This window comes from Tachyglossus aculeatus, chromosome 19, assembly GCF_015852505.1.
Source record: "Tachyglossus aculeatus isolate mTacAcu1 chromosome 19, mTacAcu1.pri, whole genome shotgun sequence".
Taxonomy (NCBI): Eukaryota; Metazoa; Chordata; class Mammalia; order Monotremata; family Tachyglossidae; genus Tachyglossus; species Tachyglossus aculeatus.
The window spans coordinates 30,260,463-30,281,181 of NC_052084.1; the positions used below are offsets into that span (position 1 = coordinate 30,260,463).

At 41.0% G+C, this 20,719-nt stretch overlaps 1 protein-coding gene across 1 annotated transcript in view; it reads right to left on the minus strand.

The window, feature by feature from the left end:
* ME1 (malic enzyme 1) overlaps positions 1-20,719 on the minus strand; it is a 145,749-nt gene that overhangs the window by 73,965 nt on the left and 51,065 nt on the right. Inside the window, exon 4 of the mRNA XM_038761189.1 lies at positions 3,622-3,697. Within this exon, the coding sequence (XP_038617117.1) occupies positions 3,622-3,697 (76 nt within the window). The remainder of the gene's footprint in view (positions 1-3,621; positions 3,698-20,719) is intronic.

Genomic DNA, 20,719 nt, shown 5'->3' on the forward strand with positions numbered 1-20,719 from the left:
TATTTTATCCTCATTTCATAGATGAGGAAACTGGGGCAGATTTGGATGATAAAGATTTGAATGTCTCAGTAAATGAACAATGGATTCAGCTCTTCATTAGCACTTTGGACCTTCTCTCTGCTCCCTGCAGGCTTGAGAGTTGAGAGTAACAGGGTAAGGAGAGCCTGGGGAGAAGAAGCTTTGATATTCCAGGGATTTCCAAGTCCAGGGCTCCTGACTGGCCCTAACCCTGTCCACACCACACCCAGAGCTAAAGAAGCCTTCTCAAAGGCGTCAGGGCCCTGCAACAGGCGCGGCTCTGATTAATTCCCCTCTGATTAAATCCCAAAGATAAATATTTTTATTTCTTTTTATTGCTATTTTATTCATTTGTGGCAATTATCTATATCTAATTTTTTACTCTTTACCATAATATATAGTACCTCAAGCCACCAAGTCTATGTCTCTGTTGTAGATGGAACACAGAAATCTGATTGAGCTCATGTTTTTTAAAGAATGCCTGATGTATTCAATAATAATAATAATGGCATTTGTCAAGCGCTTACTATGTGCAAAGCACTGTTCTAAGCACTGGGGGGATACAAGGTGATTAGGTTGTCCCACATGGGGCTCACAGTCTTAATCCCCCTTTTACAGATGAGGTAACTGAGGCACAGAAAAGTTGAGTGACTTGCCCAAAGTCACACAGCTGACAATTGGCAGAGCCAGGATTTGAACCTGTGACCTTTGACTCCAAAACCCGGGCTCTTTCCACTGAGCCATGCTGCTTCTCTATATTCAATATATATTCAATTCAATATATATTCAATATATTCTATATGCAATATATATTTTTCCCCTATAATCCTCATATCTCTTGAAAATGGAGCTCATGTATTACTTGGTTACTCTGATTGTAAAACTATGGGTTATTTTAAATCATGTTGAATTATCTTCATGGATTAAACAATAACAAGGATTGTACGGAATATTAAAAGTAAGGTTTCCATGTACCTCTGTATTTCAAGATTTCAAATGGAAAGTACATTAGACATATGTAATAGAAGCCATTTTCCAGGGGCACTCCAAGCAGCTGAAACCAGAAACTCTGGAAAACTGAGGAGAAATCTACTTTTTCCAGATTTCTGGCCCAATATGAAAATCTTGGTGACCACATTCGTATGGGCGAGGAACTTTACAAGAAGGCTTGCATCTTTCATGGTATTGATTTTCCTCATGGGTACATTTATAAACATAATGAGGATATATGATACAGGCCAACAATGACTAAGAGAGCAGAAAGATATCCTGACAGGCGATTTTAGTGCTTTCTGTCAGACTGTTGGGTTTTCTGGTCTGACAGGTGATGGTCCCATCTTCAGAAAACACTCTCAGCAAGAGTTCCTTCCTCCACGGCGACGGAGCCTCCAGGTTTTCTCGTAATGGGGCCACAAGGGGAATACCAAGCTATTGCAGGTGAGATGGGTCCCAGGACCCTAAAGTGAACAAAGGTGGATACCAGAGGAAAAGCGGGCAGTTTTCCACTCCTCAATCTCACTTCATTCATTCAATCGTATTTATTGAGCGCTTACTGTGTGCAGAGCACTATACTAAGCACTTGGGAAGTACAAATTGTCAACATATACAGATGGTCCCTACCCAACAACGGGCTTACAGTCTAGAAGGGGGAGACAGACAACAGAACAAAACAAGTAGACAGGCGCCTATACCATCAGAATGAATAGAATTATAGCTATATACACATCATTAATAAAATAGACCAAAAATATGTACAAATAAAACAAATAGAGTAATAAATATGTTCTCACTTCTGTTTCTCCTTGCCTCACTTTGGAGTGGACCTTGAAACTAGGATTCAAGACAAGGAATCAGAAGATGCAGCTGAATCCTAAAGCCCATGAGAGAACTCAGAAGGTGCCAGTGTTACCACAAGGAGCATGTGGTTAACAGCTAAAAGCTTAGGGGGGATGTGTTGGGGGTGGAATTCAGGCCTTCCAAGGGACAAGTGAATTATCCTATGTGCAGCTAGCTGTCTCTGTTACCTTCATACACCAACTCAGAGGGGCTAGAAGGACTGTCTGAAGAAGAAGCCTTACTGGATTTCCTGCCCAATCACAAGTCCAGCTGCAGACAGGAGGGAGGAAAAGAAGAGCTTGGCAGGCATCGAAATGTGGCTGGGTAGCAAAGGCATCAAAGGGGAAGGGTCGGGATGGAGACCTGAGAGCATTCAAGAGACGATGGGGTCCAATGGAGCCAGGAGGCAGGAGGGTGGGGACTTGTGAAAATAAGGCACACAAAAAATTTGCCTGGTGAGAATTAACTACAGTAAAGTGACCAAACATCTTCCATTGGAAAAGGAGGCAAAAGGAGGAATGCACAGAGCCATGGGGGATGCCTCCCAGACTCTGTCATGCTGGGGAAACATCAAATGTTGCAATAAAATCCCATAAAAGGCCACTTAAAATTTGCTTTCAAAATTCCAATAGAACCGCACACGGAAAAAGTGGGGAAAATTCAATCTGACAGTTAGTGCTTCTTCAGGATTCTTTTTCTTGTGCTCCTTACCACTGCACACAATAGGGGCAACCAGCTGAAAACTGTGGAAAAAGAATTGTGCATGTGTGTATTGTCTCAGTTATTTGTGCTACTCTAAACAAGAGGGGCCTTGTAAGTATAAATGAGACAGTTTAATGTTAACTGCATACCACGTACAGTACTCAAAATGACTACACATGGACATTTAGACTACTGCAGAAGAGGTCTGGTATTTAGCCTTCTCCTTGCTTGTTTCCAGGAGATGCAGTTTTCTGGGTTACTTCAAGAGCATTTAAATACCACATGAGAAAACCATCTAATTGCCCTGGCTTACAGTACATGAATACTGGTGGACACTGGCTGTATATATTTTTCCCAGACTGAAAAGGGAAAGCATACATATTCCAAATCAAAATATTTTAGTCCTCCACAATGAGAATTCCTCACAAAGAGAATTTCCTGTTTAAAATGTAATGTTTTCTTCCTCAGTCCATTAAAATACATTTTCAAAAAATCACTGTATACATGGGAAACAGGATAAATAAGCATTTCAAATGCCCCTTCACAGTGTTGTTTTATTAATATTTGTTTATATAATTCATTTATCTATTGTTTTTAAGATCAAATCTGGTTTTCCAAAAGTCATCCACAAATTGGGCTTTAGGTAAGAGTCAACTTGGAAAAACTTAAAAGTTTTCATCAGTATGAATGCACTTTATACTGTCTGCAGAGCCATGAAGCTGCAGACTGACAATTTATTTACCAAATAAGGGAGAGGGCTAATTAGAGCCAATATCAACTTAAATCCTTATTCAGACCTAAACTTCTTCATGGAATTAAACTTAGTTGTATGAATTCAAGACTTTACATCATGGTAGGCTAGTGTATTATAGTTTTTTAGGATGGAATGCATCTGTAAATTTAAAGATGGATATGACTGATTCTTCTAAGAACCAATAAATTCTCAGAAAGCACCCAACAATTTTACAGCATTTTGACCTATCTGTAAGGGATAAAAACCCCATACAAAAGGGCTTTTTGCCTGGCAAAAAAAGGCAACGTGTCATGGGAAGTACGGTAACTTACCTTGATGACATCTGCAGGCCAAGATTTAAGCATCGTGGCAATATGTCCTCGATCATGGATGGTGATAAAAAGACCTCTGCAGACAAAAACAAATATTTTCTATTTATTATGAGCAACAGGCACCTTGAAAGAACTAATCTGCATGTAATCTTTGGATTTTTTTTTTTATAAGTAATTAATCCAAACCCCCAGAAAGTGAATGAGGAGTAGAGGCTCCATAAAAGCATGGAGACTTACAACCCAAAGTCTCCTTGCCACTGAAGCTCTTGGATTCATAGGTGGGGGCTCTAGTTTTCCAGCACAATGTCCAGGAGGAAACGCCCTGCCCCATTAAGGACCACAGACTACCCAAAAGCCATCTGGCTCAGTGGAAAAGAGTGTGGGCTTTGGAGTCCGAGGTCATGGGTTCAAATCCCGGCTCTGCCAATTGTCAGCTGTGTGACTTTGGGCGAGTCACTTCACTTCTCTGTGCCTCAGTTCCCTCATCTGTAAATGGGGATTAAGACTGTGAGCCCCCCGTGGGACAACCTGATCACCTTGTATCTCCCCAGTGCTTAGAACAGTGCTTTGCACATAATAAGCGCTTAACAAATACCATTATCATTATTATTATTATCATCTGCCACAACATGTGGAACACTGGGGAGATCTTAGGGGTTTGGACCTTTCTGAAATAGTTGAGGGCCTGGGACCCATCTTCTCGACCCTCCCACTACTCCAGGCAGGGCCTCCAAGCCATTCCCTCTAAGGGGTAATTAACTTTGGCCTGTTGTTTATGCCCTGTGTGTCCCTGCCCTAGTCTAAGGACGGAGAACAGATTTTTCATGCCCATTTTAGAGATGAAGGAACAGAGGCATGGAGAAGAAAAATGATTTGCCAAGGCCAAACGGCAGGTAAGTGACAGAACCAGGGCTAGAACCTGGATTTTCCGACTTCCAGTCCTGCCACTAGACCACGCTGCCTCTCCCTTGAGCCAAAGGCCGAAGGGGAGGATTCAGGGAGGAATATGGGGGACAGTTTTCTCCCATCCAAATCAGGTGATGAGGCTCACACCCTCCTTATTGAGTTGGATGCATTCTGGTCCAATTTCTGTGGTGACATAAGGTGCCTGTGAAAGGTATAAACCTCATAAAGGAAGGGATCAATAGTTGAACATCACATAAAAAGCTTAATTTTTCAAACATATTCCTTCAAAGACTTCTCTTTTAAAAACACACATATAGTAGGACTTTCTTTTTAAGCTTCAAAAAACTTGAATTTCAGTGCATGGCAAACTTTTTAAAAGTACAAACTGCAGATTTTAACAGACAAGGAAGGCACAATTGGAGAAAACCACTGTGCTCGGCTTAATATCATTATTTTGATATTCTCAATGCAGAACACGTGCATTTTTGGAGAGTCAAAGCTATATATTGATTGAACTTTTCCAATTAATGCTGCAAATATGAGGCATCCACCATCCAAAGATGGCAGTGTAAAAGCTGTGCAACAATTTGGCCTGAAATGTTTTTTTCAAAATAAACACTATCCCAGATTCATTTATATGTAATTCATTAAACCATGTGGATTCAATTTCCCCTAAAACACATATGGGTTTAAGAAACGACCCCAAAAAAATGTCCAGTCAAGTTTACTTGGCATCTCTAGCACAGCTTCAAAGATGCATACATTATAGAAAGAAATAATGAAGGGTCAACGGAGCCTTCACTTTGTTTCCAGGACCGACTCTCCTTAAAGCATTCCACAATGTCCAAAGGTCACAGATCCAAGTGCAGAGATGATGCAGAAGTGGGAGTGAGCCAGGGAAAAGAGGGCTTAATTGGGGAAGGCCTCTTAGAGGAGATGTGACTTTAGTTGGGCTTTTACAACAATAAGAAGCTACAAATGATGAACCATTTCTTAGACTCAATCTGACCCTGATGTGTTCAGGTTAAGTGGACCACTGGTCTGGATTTGGTTCTCTAATGAGAGACTCAAAAGCTCAGTGATGAAGTGAGACCTCACTAGAATGTCTTTTCTCTGACACTGCCAATGGCTTAAACTAAAAGTCTATCAAAACATTTCGAAGGATATATAGATTCAAAACTTTTCACTGGCTTTGTCACAGTGAGGCAAGATTATGTCAATGTAGATTTTTGAACAGAAATCAAAGAATTGCTCAAGGTTCCCAGATATTCTCGCCTGATCTCTTTCTGGTCAGCACTTACTTGGCTAATCGATTAAAAGTATTTATTGAGCACTTACTGAGTTCAGAGCACTGTACTAAGAGCTTGGGAGAATACAGTACAATAGAGTTGGCATACGTGAGCCTCCACAAGGAGCTTACAATGTAGCAGGGGAGACAGGCATGAAAATAAAATTACAAACAGGAGGATGTAAATAATATAAATTTTGAGGGAGGAAGGGGAGTTGAGTCCCCAAATATCTTATGGGGCTTGGAGGTGCTGGGCGGTCGGTGGAGACATGGGAGACGAATCAGGGAAGATGTTTTCCAAGAGACAAGAAAAGAAAGATTTTCCTCATCTCTTTTCAATTTCCCTTCTCACTCATTGCCCTTGCTCCTTTGGTGCAGCCTTCTGGATTTCTTTCGACCATCAGTTTAGAGATAACAACAACTTTACAAGTAAACAGGGCCACTATCCAAAGATGTGATGGTCTAATTAAGGTCTATAGCAAGAACTCCAATTCAACTTATATTTTTTGAGCATTCACATTGTCTGACACTGTACCTGGTGCTATAGGATGGATTAAATGCATGCTCTCACTCGCTGTGTTCATTTCTGAAGATGATCAAAAATGACGCTACCGACAGTGAGATCCTCTCCATGCACGTGGGCATGGCTGAAAAGACGGAAGTATAATGGCCATTCTTACCCTACTGCATCCACACAAAGACAGTAATAACAATAACAATAATTGTGGTATTGGTTGAGGGCTTACTATGTGCCAAGCACTGTTCTAAGCATTGGGGTAGAATCAAGTAGGATACAGTCCCTGCCCCACATGGGGCTCACAGTCTTAATCCCCATTTTACAGATGGGGGAACTGAAGCCCAGAGAAGTTAAGTGATTTGCCCAAGGTCACACAGCAGACATATGACAGAGGCAGGAATAGAAACCATGTGCTGTGACCTTGCTGGGTGGCTGCTACACTTTCTCTCTGAAGAATCTGCCATTTCCGAAGCTGCCTCGGCCCAGGGAAAGCAATCCCTCTCTTGACTACCACACTGGCAGGAAATTCTGCAGAGATGGTGGCAACGGTTCACTAATTTTCTGAAACCGTGTTCCTCCATGCACAGAAAATCACCAGCTGCTGTTGTCTCCTAATAGTCTGTGACACTGCATTTATTGATATTGTGCTTCACTGTTTTTTTGCCACATTTATTCTGTCCTTCCTATTAGTGAATTTTTCCTTTCAGTTCACAAGACCCCAGGTGTGTGTGTCCTCCTATTGTTTATGAAAGAGCCTAGTTAATCATCACATGGGGAAGGAGGAAACTATAGAGACATTTGCTGTGGGTTTTTTAAAAATAATCTCTTCCTCTCCTCCTTCTGTTGAGAAGTTATAAGAATCATTCACAAATTAATGATTTACTTCAAAGCAAAGAACAAATTCTTATGAATTCACTGTCCTAGAGATCAGATTCAGTACATTGGCTTTCAAAGTAGCTAGCTATTTGGATTACTTTTTTTTCAGGATCTATAAAATCTGCAATAAAATTTAAATAGGCTTTCTCAGAGAAAGAGAGAACATGGGGTGCCCTACTGATCAACTACCAGAGCCCAACTTATTGTGAGAAAAGGGACCCAGGAGTTCCCCAACTCCCTTGAAGCCATGAATTTCAGGGCAACTGTTGATTTATCAGTTACTGAGAGGGATGACAGAAGAATACCAGAGTCAGAGACATACTAAGAATCTGTCTCTCTTCTCGCTTTCTCTCTCTCATATAGATATATATGAGAGAGAGAGAGAGATGGGGAATGTTAGCACTTGAAACAGGTGATATTTTGAATTACCCAAAATAAAGATGCACAGCTAAACGCATCTCCGACATTTTTCAAAGACATGAGCTGAGCTCTAAAGGTGGAGCCATTTGATAGCATCTTTACTCCCAACTCTCCACAGTTAAGAATCAAAGGGTGAAAATTCTTTGCCTATGAGAGTGAGAAGTTCACGATCCCTAGCCTAAGACCTGCATATACCACAAAAGCCAAGCATTTTTGTAAGAGTTATGTGCAGATATTCCTGGCGCGCCTCCGTGATTTGGAACATTGAAACATCCAAAAATATCTCAGCACATGAGTAACTAATCTCTGCTGGCAGGGAGCTGGTTGTGAGACATTAATTCTCAGACATAAATGAATGGCTTGTCATAACATGGAAAATTTAGGCAGAAAAAATATTTATTGTTGACAGGTTCAAATGAATGGGATTCCTGTCACCAATTGCGAGCCCATGAGCATGTTTATCTATTTCCGTACATCTAAGCCCTATTATAAAAGGATGTATTCTTTCCAGTAAAAATAAATTTTACTTATGTATTTATCTTACTATAGAACTGACAGAGCAAATGGTAAGCATTTACTTATACACCAAAGTTCAAACTTTTCTCATAACCTTTAACTCTTAAATACAGTCTCAAAAGGACTATGTAGGGAGATGAATTTACTTCTCCTTGCTATTCAAAATTATGCCAGACACATTGACTATTTTAGCATATAGCATCTAGACTGTAAGCTCTCTGTGGCCAGGGAATGTGTCTATCAACTTCATTATATCGTACTGTCCCAAGTGCTTATTTCACTGCTCTGAAAACTGTAAGCACTCAATGAACATGAATGATTGATAATTCAGTAAAATATGCACGACTATCCTACAGTTGCAAGGACTTCTACATTGAAATACAATTAATTGAATGATTTCAATGACTGGGACTCTATGGAGTACAGCTGACAAAGGTGACCATCCACTCCAAATTGACTGGGAAATCCTGGTATCTCGGATTTTCTGTCCATTATGTCTAGTTTCCAATAAATCTAGGCAAACAACCCAGTCAGGACACCATGCTGTCCAGCAGATCAGAGGAGCTCGGTTATGTAAAATTATTTATAGTCAACCTTCTAAGAGTAGTGTAACAGTTGCTCAATCATTGGCATTTATTAAGGGTTGATGCTATCCAGATCACTGCACTAAATGCTTGGGATTTGGTCCTATTTTAACATATTTTGCCTTATATGAATGGAGTTAGACTGACATCCCCTCTCAAAATAAAGGAAAGATGGAAACAAATAGTCTACCTAAAAAGTCACAGTATATCAAGCCCCTCTCTTTCACCTGTCATGCGTCCAAACTCTGGATTAGTAAAGGACACCCACAGTTCGCATTTTATTTCTACCAACAGCATAAAGAGTCCTTGGGAACATTCCATTTTAGCAGTCTGAGCTGTTCTGCCCAACCTCCCCAAGATGTCTTTGGCAGCAGCTCAATAAGTCACTTCATTATTTCCACACCAACAAGCTGGTTCAAATAGAACTACTTAAAGATGCTGACTAGTAAAAGAGTTAATCTCCAGTAAATATATTCATTATTAGAAGTTAAGAACGTTAGCTAATGAAGGCCTTGTCAGTTATCACTAAACAGATTTGTTAGGCTCCTTCTGATTTTAAAAGCTGTATTAAAATCCATAACATAACATTAACTCAGTTCTGAATATTTTCCTATTCACAAGAAATAGAAATGCTTAGAACATGAGAAACATGAGAAATCCCATTCTTAGGTCAGAGCAATGGCCACCAACCCAGAATTTGGTCTCCAACAAAGAATGGTCACAGGATGCTTGTACTCTGTCTCCTCCTTCTAGTCTGTAAGCCCACTGTTGGGTAGGGACTGTCTCTATATGTTGCCAACTTGTACTTCCCAAGCGCTTAGTACAGTGCTCTGCACACAGTAAGCGCTCAATAAATACGATTGATTGATTGATAATGGATAGAATCGATGAAAAAAACCTTCCATCTAAGCAGCAGCATGATACTCGATGAGAAATAAAGAAACATTTGCCTGTTGGAAAGTTGCTGAGCTGATGGCAGACATTTTTTTTACATGTGCATTGCCTGTACCTCAGATGGTCTAAGCCTTGCTGAACAGAGCCAGATCAAAATGAAAGTCCTACTCGGGGACGAGGCATAGTTATTCCTCTCAAGCAGGTGACAGGGACAACAATAAAAACTTCTGAAAATCTGCACAGCAAAAGCCACGTTCCTGCCCAGGTGGAGCCGGGAGCAAGGAGGTTCAAGCAGGAGGCTTTACTACTGAGAGTAATGAAACTGTTTGCATTCATTCCAAACACCTGGCTCCCCGCTTAGATTGCCAGCTCTCTTTGGGATAGAGACTCTGGCTTGATGAATTATTTCATACTTATTCAACACCTGATACAGTGCTGAGCACATTGTAAATGCCCAAATTAATAATCGACTAAGGCACTCAAGATTTACTAATGAGACAATAGTGCAGCCAGTAGAACAGTTTGAACTAGCTCTTTCAAATCCTTAAGGCTAAACATGTGTTTCAGTCATATTAGGATCCAATAGTCTGAAAAAGTTAATCTTCAACCCAAGATGAACAATTACCTTTTTATTAATAAGATTCAGTTCAACGTCCCTGCTAATAATAATAATAATAATGATGACGGCATTTGTTAAGCGCTTACTATGTGCAAAGCACTGTTCTAAGTGCTGGGGAGGATACCAGGGGATCAGGCTGTCCCACATGGGGCTCACAGTTTTAATCCCCATTTTACAGATGAGGTAACTGAGGCCCAGAGAAGAAGTGACTTGCCCAAAGTCACACAGCTGACAATTGGCGGAGCCGGAACTTGAACCCATGCATGACCTCTGACTCCAAAGCCCATGCTCTTTCCACTGAGCCACACTTCTTCTCTAACCATATTACCATCCTAACGGATCACCTGTCCCTACAAAATTAAAGTTCCCTAAAGGAAAGACAAACCCAGACATTCAATATCGCAATGCAAAAAGACAGATGGATGGTATCATTCATTCAATCGTATTTACCGAGCACTGTACTAAGCGCTTGGGAAGTACAAGTTGGCAACATATAGAGACGGTCCCTACCCAACAACGGGCTCACATAAAATTTGATCCTTTCCACCTGCTCTATGAAAAGTAAATGCAAATTCAAATAAAAATGAATGAAATGGATTTTTACCAAAGTATCAGCACAGTCCTTGGGTCTGCCAACAGCCGCAGCCCCAAGGCAACACCAGGGAAGGTGCTTAGCTGGCTATCAGATAGCAGACCACATTTCAAATGGCCAGGAAGCCTTAAGCTCCTAAATCAGAAGTTAAACCTGATTATGCCCATGGAGAAAGAGGGACACCAAGGTAAATCAACTGACCACAATCACACACAAGAAGTGATCTGTTTCCCATCCCCTCCAGAAAGCCTTTCCTGACTAATCTTTCATGCCCCCCTCCCTATTTCTTCCCCCACTCTGTCACTTATGCATTTGAGTCCTAATCCCCCACTTATGCACTCCAGCCCAGCACTGACATATATATCTTTAAACTCTGTTGCTTCCTCCACCCTCTAATTTATTTTCATGTCAGTCTCCCCCAGTGGACTGTAAGCTCCTTGAAGGCAGGGAGTCACATCTACCCACTTAACTGTATTCCCCGATGTGCTTAATGCAGGGTTTTAAACCCAGAATAGGCATCTGATAAATACTATGGATTAACTAACCACTTGCCCACACTGCCTTCTTCTTAGACTCTACAATTTTGAAGACATTATCTTTGTCTTTCAATGTCTGAAAAGAAAATATTCTTGAGCCAAATCATTCTGGGGTGACTTGAATATGTGAATGACTCCAGAGTGTTAGAAGACAGCAAGGATATTCATTTCAGGTTGAAAAAATGAGGCTGACAGCCTCTATTTTGGGAGTTTCAGATAGTAAGCTTTTATTTTCAGAGCTGTACAAAAGTTGTTTTCTTGCCAAGTGCAGTCCTTTATTAGGCATTTAGATGAGAGGCAAGCATGTCCTCACATTACAAACATCCCTCTTCTAAGACAGAGATAAGCTACTCTCATAAGGCTCTGAATGGAAAAACAGCTTCTCTGCTTTCCAAAAATTGAAGAATATTTGAATGTTAAACATGTTACGTTAAGGATTTTATCAGAAATCCTGATGATTATAGTTGGAGAACATTTCTTTAATGCAACTAACGGGTCATTTTTTTATTTTTCCTTTTGTACATCCTTTAAACTACAGTGTTAAGTAAGGCCTGATAAACTAAGAGCCCCATTCAATAACTTTTACATTTCTGGTAAGACAAAAATTAAAGAAAGAAAATGATATGGTCTTTCATCGTATCCATGCCTACCAATGTGAATGGGCAGTTCTTTACAAAGATGATACTGTTTTAGTTATTTCACAGCATGTAATTTTTATGCCCACTATTATTTAAGCAACATGAGTTTGGACAGTATTTTTAGATCCTTATAAATTACACATTTGATGTCTCAGATCTCTCCTCTAATGTTAAAATGAAACTTTATTTTAACATGCATAGAGATGGCTATCATTTTCAACATCCTTGGATATGAAGCTTTTTCATCGTGTCCCTGCCCCTTGGCAGATATTTTCTAGAGGACGCCTGCATGCAGCCTTTGTCACATTATCATTGACAAATTCTGAATTCTTTCCTCTCTCAAGTTTCTCATGTCTTCACCCCTCAAGTGCCAGCATTTCTAGAGACTGGTAGCTTCAGTTCTATACACAATCTCTTTCTTCCTACTCCCAGAAAACTAAGTTCCAAAGTCCAACTTGGAGCTCTTGTGTGGCTATTGAAAAACCCCAAGTTTGTTCATGACGGCAGTCACTTCTCTGGATAACATAATAATAATAATGATGGCATTTATTAAGCGCTTACTATGTTCAAAGCACTGTTCCAAGCGCTGGGGAGGTTACAAGGTGATCAGGTTGTTCCACTGGGGGCTCACAGTCTTAACCCCCATTTTACAGATGAGGGAGCTGAGGCCCAGAGAAGTGAAGTGACTTGCCCAAAGTCACATAACTGACAGTTGGCGGAGTCGGGATTTGAACCCATGACCTCTGACTCCAAAGCCTGTGCTCTTTCCACTGAGCCATGGGAGACTGCACTATCCTGGTACCTCTTCCATTCTGAACACTGATTCATGGCAACTAACATAACAGCCAAGGAAAAGTCAAGGTGACAACCAACAGATATGTCCTCTTCAGGTATGTATATATACACACACACACACAAATAAACAAACAAAAAACCACATACATGCTAGCTATATAGAGGGTTGCATCTACTTAGGTAGCTAAATTTACCTTTTAGTGTCTAGATACATTATAATCTCCTTGAGGGCAGGGATGGCATGTACCAACTCTATGTATTGTACTCTCCTAAAAGACTAGTCCAGTGCTCTGCACACCATAAGCATTCAATACATGCCATCGATTGATAAGTGATTTTTTAATAGATCAGTTAGATGCAGATCACTATTAAACTGAGAATGTTTAAAACGATTAGATTTGCATTTTAAGGCTTTTAAAAATAAATGTCTCATATCATCCTAGAATTTCCTCCTTTTATGACTTGGCAATCCAACAAGTTTCTGATATTTTCTGCCAAAATCATTACTTATTAAGATTGCTTATAAACCTAGGGTAAGTCAAACACAGATCCGGCTTCTCCCTGAGATTAACAGATGAGACATTTAACACACTCCATGTTTGAGGGGAAATGAGGTCATATTTACACCATACAGGCCGTGAGTTAATAAATGTAGCATTAAGCAAAAATTATTGAGTGAGGGCTACCATATCATCAAGTATTGAGTGACATACAGGATGGCAGTCACAATTTAGAATCTAAAAAATGCAATTTCTGCTGAGCAGATAAAGAAATCTTGCAAGGGATTTTAAGGTAGGGTTCCACAGGATAATTCTGGTGAGATTGGACAGCCCACATTTCCCAGTTCTCCTAACTGTAAAATTTTCTCCTTAGTGGAAACCTTGTTCATATAGGCCTACTTTAGATACGATCTACAACATAAGATTAAATTATACAATGTAGAAAAAGGGCCAGGAATGCCACTTCAGCTTGTGGAATTGCAATGGTCTAGTCCCGATGCTGCTCCTTGTGCTACTTCCTTTTAAAGGCGGTAATTGCCCAAGTGACAGCACAGAACAGCTGCTTGAAACGTTTAAATGTTTCCAAATAGTCGGAGGCGTGCTGGCAATTGAAACGTCCGTGTCTTCCAAACCCCAAACCCACATAACTAATCCAAAATTAACCTTGAAGAGGGAAGCATCAGGCTGGGAAAGAACAGCGTGGAAGGATGAGTCAAGACTCTTGGGATTAATGTTCAAGGACCGCCATAGACTCACTGTGGTACTTTGGGTAGGATGTTAAGCCGTGTCCAGTCACGTGTTTATCTTTCTGGAGAATAACTGTCATTGGAACCAAGAATGTATTCATGAGAAGTGAAGCATTTTTAAAGCCTTGAGAGGGACAAAGGTAGTTGTTTGGGGGTTTTTGGTAATTACTAGTCAAACAACTGGAAAGTATCAAAGTTATGTGTGTTTAAAAAATTACAAGATTTTTAGTACAGGCCAGGGCAAATCCTCGGTCTCTGCCCAGCTAGAGAGATGTGATATCTTTCTCCCAGCTCTCCCCCTGCCTCTGTTCCTTTCCTCTCTCCATTACTTTCCTTATGCCATCCTTCCCATCTTCCCCTAAGTCCTTTAACTCCTGTGTTGCCCAAAATTCTGCCTATTCCCTTTCCATTACTCTGTCTACCTCGCTGTGATTTTGAATCAGTCATAATAATAATGGTGTTTGTTAGGTGCTTACTATGTACCAAGCACTTTTCTAAGTGCTGGGATAGATGCAAGTTAATTAGGTTGGACATAGTCCCTGTCCCTCATGGAGCTCACACTCTTAATCCCCATTTTACAGATGCAGTAACTGAGCCCAGAGAAGTTAAGTGACCTGCCCAGTGTAATGCAGCAGACATGTGGTGGAGCTGGGATTAGAACCCAGTCCTTCTGACTCCCAAGCCCATGCTTTATCCACCAAGCCACACTGCTTCTTTTCCCTTACTCTCACTTGGCTCATTTTATCCATTGTTGTTGCTTCTCTTCCTTTTTCTTGCCAGTCTCATTTACCTTCATCCCTCAGGGTTCCTCTCTGCATTCCTTGTTACTGTTTCCTTAAGTCCTTCTACTGTTCTTTTATCTTCTCTGTAGCCTCCCAACCTTTCCCTGTACCCCCTCTGCAGCTCACTCTCCCTTGGACTCCCTCCATCTGTCCTTCTTCCATCCTTATTCTGATTTTCTCATCCTATTTCTGCTTTCCTTCCCTTTGATTGATTTCCTTATCTTTCTCTTCTGCCTATAATTTCCTCCCCCTGTCTGTACCTCTCCCATTTTTTCTCACACACACTGCATCTCTTCCCTCCCCCATCCTCATGACTTAATGGAAAGAGCACAGGCTTGGGAGTCAGGGGTTGTGGGATCTAATCCCAGCCCCACCACTTGTCAGCTGTGTGTCTCAGTTACCTCATCTGTAAAATCGGGATTCATCATCATCAATCGTATTTATTGAGCGCTTACTGTGTGCAGAGCACTGTACTAAGCGCTTGGGAAGTACAAGTTGGCAACATATAGAGACAGTCCCTACCCAACAGTGGGCTCACAGTCGAAAAGGGATTAAGACTGTGAGCCCCACGTGAGACAACCTGATAACCTTGTATTCCCCCCTCAGCACTTAAAACAGTGCTTAGCACACAGTAAGCACTTAGCAAATACCATTATTATTATTATTGTTTCTTTCCATTTCCATCCTTTTCTTCCTCTGTTACCACATGCTCCAACCATTTTCCCCCTAATTGTCCAGTTCCCTGAGATAGCCAGAAACCCCTTCTTCTCATAGTTGATCCTCAGTGGTTTCCTGATTCACTGAAAGCACTGTTTCAATGTCAGACAGCCAACTGCATTCCAGCACTTTACTGTTGGTAACTCTATCCTGTCTTTTGATATTGTGAATGGTCAAAAATGGTTGGACAAACTGCTCTAGAAGCAGCATGTGCCCTTTGATGAAGGCCCAGATCCCACAAACCTGGGTTGAGATTTGGCATGACTTCTATTTTGTGCTCTACACTCTTTCAGATGATGCTCATGCTTCTTTGGCTTCTCTGGCTGCCGCTGTGTATTGGACGGACTATTCTGACTAAAAGTTTCTTAGAGACGATTGCCAAAGATTTCAAATAACCAGGCCTGGACAGGTGAATTTCAAAGAAGCAGAACAGTCTTCTGAGACGGAAGCAACTCAACTTCTAAAGTAGAAATATATTTCCCCAAACCACGAAAGATAAACATGAGCTATGGGCCACATGTCTCACTTGACATTCAAATAAGCAATATGAAACCTGCTATTAAATCTGTTGCACTATTTTCCCAAACATCAAATTAAAGAAATTCAGTACACGGGCTAGGATAATAGCCCTCTCTAGACTATGCCAATAATCAACTTTTAAAGATTTTTAATCTGTTAATCTCTGGCCAAACTAGATCCAACTAACAAAAAACTTTGTACTTGAAACCAATGTAATCAACCAAAACGCCCTGAGTGATGTGGAAAACAAAAAACAAAAAAACAAAGTATTTATCTTGCCATTTTGACCAAACAAATGGGATTTTGGTTACCCAGAAAATTAAACATCCCCACAGAGGGGAAGTTAAATGCTTACAAATAATCCCCTAACCCAAAAAGCACTTAGTACAGTGGTCTGCACACAGTAAGCGCTCAATAAATATGACTGAATGAATCGTATGAACTCTCAACCAGAGTTCCCACTTCTTCCAAGAGAGCACGAGATCACTTGGACAACTCTACCAACTCTATTGTACTGCACTTTCCCCAGCACTTAGTAAAATGCTCTGCACACAGTAGGAGCTCAATACATACCATTGATTAAATTGACTGAACTTATTACACATTCAGTAAGAAGGCTTTGGTGTTGATGCTTCAGACATTTTCCAATTCAGTTTCTAATTTTTCGTATTCATCTAGCTACAAGACATCCTTAATAATCAATCAGTGGTATTTATTGGGCCCTTATTGTGTGCAGAGCATTATACTAAGCGCTTGGAAGAGTACAATATAATAGAGCTGGTAGACATGTTTCCTGTCCACAAGGAGATTACAATCTAGAGACTGACACACAGATTTATCAAATCAATGCTTGTTTACTTTTTTTAATACTTTTTTGAATGAAGCATCAGATAGCTAAACAAATCACATAAGTAAATGAACCAAAGTTTTGTTTTTGATAAATATACAGTAGTGAGATCACATTATCACTAGAATTCATCTCAAACATCTTCCTTTCATTGACTAATCCTAGCACATGGAGTTTACCCATGTAAAACAGCACAAATGGTAATTTAAAATTTCCCCTGGGATACATTTTGCCGTCTTTACTTGGGGAAAACTCCCAGTGACTTCAGTGGGAAGAATGTCTTCTGGTTAGAACAAGATGACTAAAGGGCTGGAACCCTTTCCTGAAGATGGAAACCCCCCCTCCCCCCGACCAGGAGCATATCTGCAAGCTCATTAAATTACAGTATTCACCCTGTATTTGGAAAGGACCTTTACTTCTGAAGAGTTCAGAAAGACCCATTCTCCATAAATTGTATTCTTCATTCATTCAAAGACAAGATCCAATCCCCACGGTCTGTCTTTTTTGCTTTGCTCAATCTGAAATTCCCCACAACCAAACATGCTTGGCCCCAGACCATGGAGCTGGGGGACGAAGAATCAGAATGGGGTTGGGCACAGTGGGTGTGTGCTGGGTAACGGTCAGAAGTTGGGCAGAGCTGGGATAATTGATGCCCAAACATTCCCAAGCCCACGGGTCCTGATCAGGGATGACTACCGTGACATATCGGGCATTGTCAGGGTCCCAGGAAGACCAAGACCAATTTTGTAATCCGACTCTCACCTCCCCTAAACCATCCCATGCCCTCCTCTGAATAGCCTGGAACACCTGGTGATGGTCATGCCAGCCCTGAGTGCCATGCACAGCCCCCTGAGGATTTCACTGTTGGATAATATGGTCAGTGAGTTGCCAATGAGCAGATATCGAGAAGCAGCATGGCTGAGTAGAAAGAGTATTTGGCCTGGGAGTCAGAGGTTGTGGGTTCTAATCCTGCCTCTGCCGCTTGCTGCTGTGTGGCTTCCCTGTGCTTCAGTTTCTTCATTTTATAAAATGGGGATTCAATACCTGTTCTCCCTCCTTACCTGTGAGCCCCATGTGAGACAGGAACTATGTACGAGCTGATTACCTTATATCTACCCTAGTACAGAATACAGTGCTTGGTACATAGTAAGTGCTAAATAAATATCATAATAATCGTCATTTATCAAAAGTACCATATTTCCCATGCTGGCTCTAAGAGAAGGCTTCCAAGTCGGTGTGCAACCTACGTATTCTAAAATTTGGAGTGTCAGTGTTTCGCGGTGCCAGTCCTATATTGCTCCTCTGATCTGCTCCTGCCTGGGTAATGACGTAGGCAGCAGCAGCAGAAGCAGGCTGAGTTTAGAGCCATGGGAAAAAGCAGCAGCATGGCCTAGTGGATAGAGCATGGGCCTGAGACTCAGAAGGTCATAGGTTATCATCCTGGCTCCACCACTTGTCTGCTGTGTGACTTTGGGCGATTCATTCCACTACTCTGGCATTCTGTTACCTCATCTGTAAAATGGGGCTTAAGACTGAGCCCCAGGTGGTACAGGGACTACGTCCAACCCAATTTGCTTGTGTTTCCCCCCCCTAGTACTTAGTACAGTGCCTGGCACATAGTAAGCAGCTTCAGAGGTTGTGGGCCCAACAATCTCAAGCAGGGAACAGCAGCTGACTCGGTCCCCAAGTCACCCATACACCCAAAAGGGAGAAAGAAATGCAGAGACCTAGAAAGTGGGCGTTTTATTTTAGGGTCGGAGCATTGCTAACCTTAAAGCTGCCTCCAGCACAGTATAAGTTGTGAGTCGAGTGCAACTAATGAGGGAAACACGCAGTGGTCTACAGACTTGATAGTGAATGGACAAAAAGCCCTCCTTGGAAGTTTCAGAAAAGATATTGGATGGAATCCTAAGGTAACATTTTAAAGCACTAAGCATCTGGAATTTCTCTGGCACATGGTCAATAAAAATTAACCTCCTCCATTAGGAAAAATAATAGTCTTGTACTTTTCCTGTTTGAAAAATAAATTACCTCACAGCACAGTCTCAAAATTTTGTTTCACAGCGCTAAAATGAACTATTTTTGGCAAAATGTGTGGCAGCTAATTACACTGACTGTTAAACATCCGATAGTGTCTCAAAATTGACAGCTTACAATATCAGTAAAGAGGCAGCGGCAGAGAATTTAGGACCAAGAATCAACACTATTAAATACAGGGAAAATGGGCAATGCCTTTGATTACATAAAACCGAAATTCAATATGGTGTTTCACATATTCCTAAATAAACCCAAGACACTACCTCTCCACATTTTTCATATTCTGTTTAGTAAAATGCAAACTTTGCTGAGTTCTACTGGCATTTTACTACAGAAAAAACAGAATAGACTCTCCCGTCTCCGGTCCATTTCTCGCTGTTGCCTGGATCATTTAAAGACCTCATTTTGTACACATCCCCATTCTTACAAAACTCCAGTGGCAGCCCATCCCTCTCCACACCGAGCAGAAATTCCTGACAATCACCTTTAAGGCACTCAAGACCATAAGCTTCCTGTTCCAATTCTGTTGTAGTTTACTCTCCCAAGTGCTTAGTACAGTGCTCTTCACAAAGTACATACAAAATAAATATCACTGATTGATGAATTGATCGGCTCTCTTTCCTGCCGTCTGTCCTCACTTCTCTCCCACTACACCTCAGCTAAGACTCCATGGTTCACTTTTCTAATGACAATCTACTCACTATTCTTGCCCCTCTTGCCACTGACTTCTTGCTTGTTCTCCCTTCTGCTTGGAAATACCTGTTCCTACACAGCTGGTGGACCCATGCTCTCCCCAACTACAAAGTCCTCCCGAAATCATATTTCCTTCAGGAGGCTTTTCTTCGTTAATCTCTCATCATCTCCCCACCCTATTTATCCCCTCTACCACTACTTCAGCATTTCCACATCAACTAAACATCCGGGGGCTCTCCCCACCCCAAACATTAGCATCACTTCTGCACACATCTTTCAACTCTGTAGCTTTCCACTACCTGTAATTTATCTGAGTGTCTTTCTCCCCATCTAGATGCAAGCTCCTTGAAGGCAAGGACTGTATCTACTACTTTTATTTTGTTTCCCAAGTGCTTAGCGCAGTACTCTGCAGAGTAAATGCTCAATAAAGGCTATGAATTGAAAGTCTCAAATTTTAATTAAAATTCTAGCATGTATTGAACCTGACAATTTCACTCAGACCATGGGCAAACGCTAATGTGCAAGACTGTCATGATACATTAAAAATTATCCAATGTGAAACATTACACATTTACGTTCATAAGAGCAAACATTTTGTTTGAAGACTAAACACTGAATTATGGATTTACTCGATGTTTCGACAAACATATGCAAGAACAGAAGAGCATTTTAAAATAAAAGTCTTTCAGAATGTATTTAAGAAGTGAATACACTTCCAGAAAACTTTTTTTTATAATGAAAGCATTGTGTACAATCTCAAACACCTGGATTATTCATCTGCTACTCACAGTGCAGGTAAGAATGACATGCTCTCCCTGGTACATCCTCATTATTAATTAAAATGATTTCTCAATTACTTAGGAAACTTTGGATCTCTTTTAGGGTCTTCAGGAGAAAAAAAGAAACTAGTCTTCCCCAGTTAGAGGAGAGGTCCCCAGACATAATTACCTGCAACTGAATGCCTTTGGCTACAGCAGGGAGCACTGCCAATAATGGCAGCTATGCGCATGATCTGCTCGGGGCAGATGGGAGGGAGAGGATTCTGGCAAAGTACCTTAGAATGAGTCAACAACATC